The 4,686-nt window shown below is 35.1% G+C and overlaps 1 protein-coding gene across 1 annotated transcript in view; it reads left to right on the forward strand.

The window, feature by feature from the left end:
- Positions 1 to 4,686, forward strand: part of LOC108533120 (dystrophin-like) — a gene marked incomplete at its 5' end in the record, with an annotated part of 146,669 nt that overhangs the window by 10,291 nt on the left and 131,692 nt on the right. Inside the window, 2 exons of the mRNA XM_017877511.1 lie at positions 1,500 to 1,679; positions 3,015 to 3,034. Coding sequence (XP_017733000.1) covers positions 1,500 to 1,679; positions 3,015 to 3,034 — 200 coding nt within the window. The remainder of the gene's footprint in view (positions 1 to 1,499; positions 1,680 to 3,014; positions 3,035 to 4,686) is intronic.

A 4,686-nucleotide genomic window follows, 5' to 3' on the forward strand; every position in this document is an offset into this window, starting at 1 on the left:
CACCTATGTATTGCTAAACCCCCACACCATGAGTTTTATTGTGATATGAATTCAATGTATAATATCTTAATTTGTATTTTGATCTATTACATTCTTTCAAGCTCAGAAAAATACTGAAGTAATTGTTAAGGAAAAGTTAGAAATGAAATTTAAATTTCACTTCATTTTCCCTTAAAAATGGCATGAAGACTGAACTATAACATACACCAGGTGAAGCAGATTCTGAGTAAAAGACAAACTAATTGAAGGAGACACTAGAGCATTCTGCAGTTCAGAGCTATCAATGCTGGTGGCGTGCCAAAATGGACTACTAAGATTGTCCTTTTCAGGAAGGTGTATTGACTGCTCTAGGTTGGGGGCACTTTGGTTCATGAGTAATTGGTGCATCTGTTTCATGACAATTTCTATGCTGTATGTTATGTTAGTTCTTAAATAAACTTGGATTTGTTTCGGAAAGGTATCATGGTTTATATTCATTGTATTTGCAGCCAAATATGGGGTTGTTAAGTGATTGTAAGATAATTTTCGCCTTTATTTCTCTTCCTTCTTCTTTTTTGTTTACAAATTAAGTCAGGGAGTAATGTTTAGTACCCAGGAATTGAATTTCTCCGTGTGCCAGGCAACGTTACTGAGTCAAGTAAAAAAACTGCCCTGATTTACTGATTTCACATAAACCACTTATTCCTTTCAAATCAACCATAGGGAGTTTGTAACCCTCCACAGCTCACAGGAACTTTGGAAACATAAATGGCATAAAAACTGTTTCATAAGACACCTGAGTATTTACAAAATCTGAAAAGAGGTGCTGAAGGATTTATATCATGCCCAGCGACTTAGTTCTTTTACTTAATGGGCTCTACAATTAGTTTTAAAAAATAATTACTCAAATAACCAGATGTTAATTGATTAATGGATGCTACGAAAATTTTAAGGTCAGTAAATCACATAACGAGATTTTTATCTCCAAGTGATGAACAGAATGTTAAAATTGTGGAAACGATAATATTGTAATTTTATCCAAATAATCACAGCATTTCAGAATGGCAAGCTTCCTTAGCCATTGTCATTTTCTCAACTCACTAGCTTTTCTTCAGTACTCCTGGTACCTGATTGTCAGTTTTCGTTTGAATTCTGTCAGGAATTAAGGGGAAATCCAAAAGCCATGCCTTCCAACTTCCACATGTTGATCTCTGTTTTGACTTTTGAAGCAATGTTACCTTTTCACTTGGATGTTCTTCAAATATTTTAAGATCGCTCTTAATTGCCTCTAGTAGGTCTTTATTCTACATCTGACTTTCTTTTCTCTTCAAACTTCTTGGGAAAATTAGATAGATTATAACTTTCTACCTATATTTTTCTGAACTTTTGATCCTTTGCAGGCACGACTGAAATATTTTCTTATCTGTACAAATAAGCAAATACATGCACAAGCAGATTGAACTATAGTGGTGTATAAAATGTAACCCAGATTTATTCTGTGATCTTTCTTGTTTTAACAGGTTTTAAAAGCAGATCTAGAAAAGAAAAAGCAATCCATGGACAAACTGTATTCACTCAAACAAGATCTTCTTTCAACACTGAAGAATAAGTCAGTGACCCAAAAGATGGAAGTATGGCTGGAAAACTTTGCCCGGTGTTGGGATAATTTAGTCCAAAAACTTGAAAAGAGTACAGCACAGGTTAGTGATACCAATTATGCTACAGATGATCTCAGAGATTTTTTTAAACTTGTATTAAGAGAGTAACATTATAACCCTACAAAAGAAGCAACCAGATTACTTTTTGCCCTGTGTTAAACAAAAACATGATTCTTTTGCCTGGCTTGTTGTTGGAGAATGGTGAGGAGGAAGAGTGCTAATTAACTGAACTTGTTACTGCCCTAGAGTGAATTTCTTCCAGCCCAATAGTAATGGGGAACTGAGTGACTTAGAGCAGGTGAACAAAATCCTGGGAAACTGTATCATCACCATCTAACCCCAAATCAGAGATTGTTGGAACCACTAGGACCATTAACCAACTCCATTTTACTCTTGAGAAAATGAAACTTAGGGAAGAAAAGTAAATTTTCAGGACAAGTTAGTGGTAGGAGTACTAGGGTTCAGGTCCTTTGATTTCTTGGAAAGTTTTTTATTAGTGCAGTTAATTATCTGACTGTTGTACGTTTTCTGCCATAGACTGCTGATTTGATAAAATCATGAATGTGGCTTAGTTATACTAACACATATGGGCTGTAGATTATGAAAACATCTCAGCTACATTTGGGGTATGTGGTTTTATTGTAATAATTTTTAAAAATTTAATCACTAAAATGGGGTATTGTTAAAAGCTGAACCTCTTCTTGTCTTATATAATTGGATGGTAGAATAATGAGTAGTCATTCAAGATATAAACATGATATATAATAGTATTTAACATATTCTGCCACATAGTCTGGCATTATAAGGAATAACTTTAATCACAACTCATAGCTCAATGCACATGCATACACTTCCATATTCAATAGATTTTAGGCATGTATTTCCTCTATTGTGAGACAAGCACACAGAATTTGTTTTCTTGAGAATTGACATCTGATAAGTAGCACTTAGGAAATGCCTTTTGAAGACATGAAGTTTGTAGTATTGCATCCAGGAATAAAATTTAAGACAGCATAATAAACCAGCCTATATGATGTTCAATCACAGTTCATTGTTGCTTTTAATCCAATTTGATATTAAAAAAATATAATTTGAAGCAATATGAATATAAATTGTAATAATTTCCCACACAATCCACACAATCATTAGATAATAAAAACTCCATTTGTTTTCCATTAAACATACTTTAGCAATTAATTAATTGATCTAATAGTAATTTTACTACTATATTGTCATTCCTCCAATTTTATGTGATCTGCCCATGGCTTCTTTGCAATACGTTGGTATTTATGTAATAAATACATGAGACGTTAGTCAATTTGATACTTTTTAACCCAACATTAATATTATTCCCATATGTACCCATTACTTCTGTAGATTATTGCTGCCGTAGAATGGTCAGTTGCCATGTTAAGAAAGATTGCCATTATTTGATAAAGAAAGTTATTTTGACATGCATCCTTTTTAAGGGATATGTTTATGGAGCTGTAACAGTTAACCACAGGTCATGTTCTAGTTCATTTGCATTGCATGCAGTGGTTCTCAAACTTGAGTCTGCATAGTAGCCACCTGAGGAGCTAATTAAAATGCATATTCCTAAACATTTTGCTCAGAAAATCTCATCCATAAGCTATGATAAGGACCTAAAACTCTACGTCTTTACATGAAATTAAGTCCAACATGCATTATAGCATGTATCTTTTCACTTGCTCATAGGGATACAATGAAGATAAAATGGACGCATAGACATGAAAGCATTTGAGGGGAAAATGGTTGAGCTTGATATGTAGGTCATGTAGTTAGTCTGAAGGGCTTTTTGTGGTTCACTATCTGCTTTTTTTTTTTTTTTTTAGATGGAGTCTCACTGTGTCGCCCAGGCTGGAGTGCAGTGACACAATCTCGGCTCACTTCAAGCTCCGCCTCCCATGTTCACACCATCCTCCTGCCTCAGCCTCCCAAGTAGCTGGGACTATAGGCGCCCACCACCATGCCTGGCTAATTTTTTTGTATTTTTAGTAGAGACAAGGTTTCACCATGTTGTCCAGGATGATCTCAATCTCCTGACCTGATCTCCTGACCTTGTGATCCTCTCACTTCGGCCTCCCAAAGTGCTGAGATTACAGGCGTGAGCCACCACGCCTGGCCCACTATCTGCTTTTAATTTTGTTTTCAAACAGTTACACACTCCTATTGTGGGCTAGAAACAAATAAAAATACTTAACATCATGTAAGTTGTTTTCCAGAACACTAAGCTTGAGTCTTTCTTAAACTCATATTTCGGTTTTCTCTCATTGCCTTTCCAAAAATTATGCTGTCATAGGATCGATCCAAATCTTTACTGGTTGTTTTTGAGCTCACAGGAAGATAGAAATGGAGCTACCCAGGAAAAGAGAAATTAAAAGCAGGTAAAGAGAGACAACAGAGAAATAGTGTCATATAAGAGCAACTGATTTTCTTTTATCTGTGTCAAATTGACCTTGATCAAAATTACATAAGAATTCCAAGAATATGGGCTGTAAGTTTGTCACTTTGAAGAACAAAGCTCACTTGTGTGTGCATTTTCAATAATGATTGTGGGAGAAAAATCAGTTTCGTTAATGACTATTCACATGATGCATTCAATTGTTTCAAAAATTATTTTAAATAATTAGTATAAAGAATGAGCAGAGTTCTTAGAATGGTTAAAACCTATTGTGAGGCAGGGTATGGAAATCGTGATGGAGATGACAAGGCATCCAATTGTACTCATATAAAGAACACTGCTTGTGCGTATGATTGCTATTCAGGTCAAAGCTTGGAGGCATTTTTGACCCTATGAAGCAGTCGCATAGCAAGAGATCAAAACGTGAAAAAAATAATCAGCTGGGAGGGCTGCTCTCTTGCCTTTCAAACTCAGATTTGACTTGAATAATACCTGGACACAGGTATGAGGGTATTTAAATTGATTAAAAGGTAGCCTAAGAAGGTAGAAAATACTTTGTTTCTAAATGTTGGAGAGAGAATGACTCTTGCTATATGGAGGCTTACAATGAGAAAACAGGGCAAATAT

The sequence above is a fragment of the Rhinopithecus bieti genome, unplaced genomic scaffold (genome assembly GCF_001698545.2).
Source record: "Rhinopithecus bieti isolate Rb0 unplaced genomic scaffold, ASM169854v2 scaffold_11375, whole genome shotgun sequence".
Classification (NCBI taxonomy): domain Eukaryota; kingdom Metazoa; phylum Chordata; class Mammalia; order Primates; family Cercopithecidae; genus Rhinopithecus; species Rhinopithecus bieti.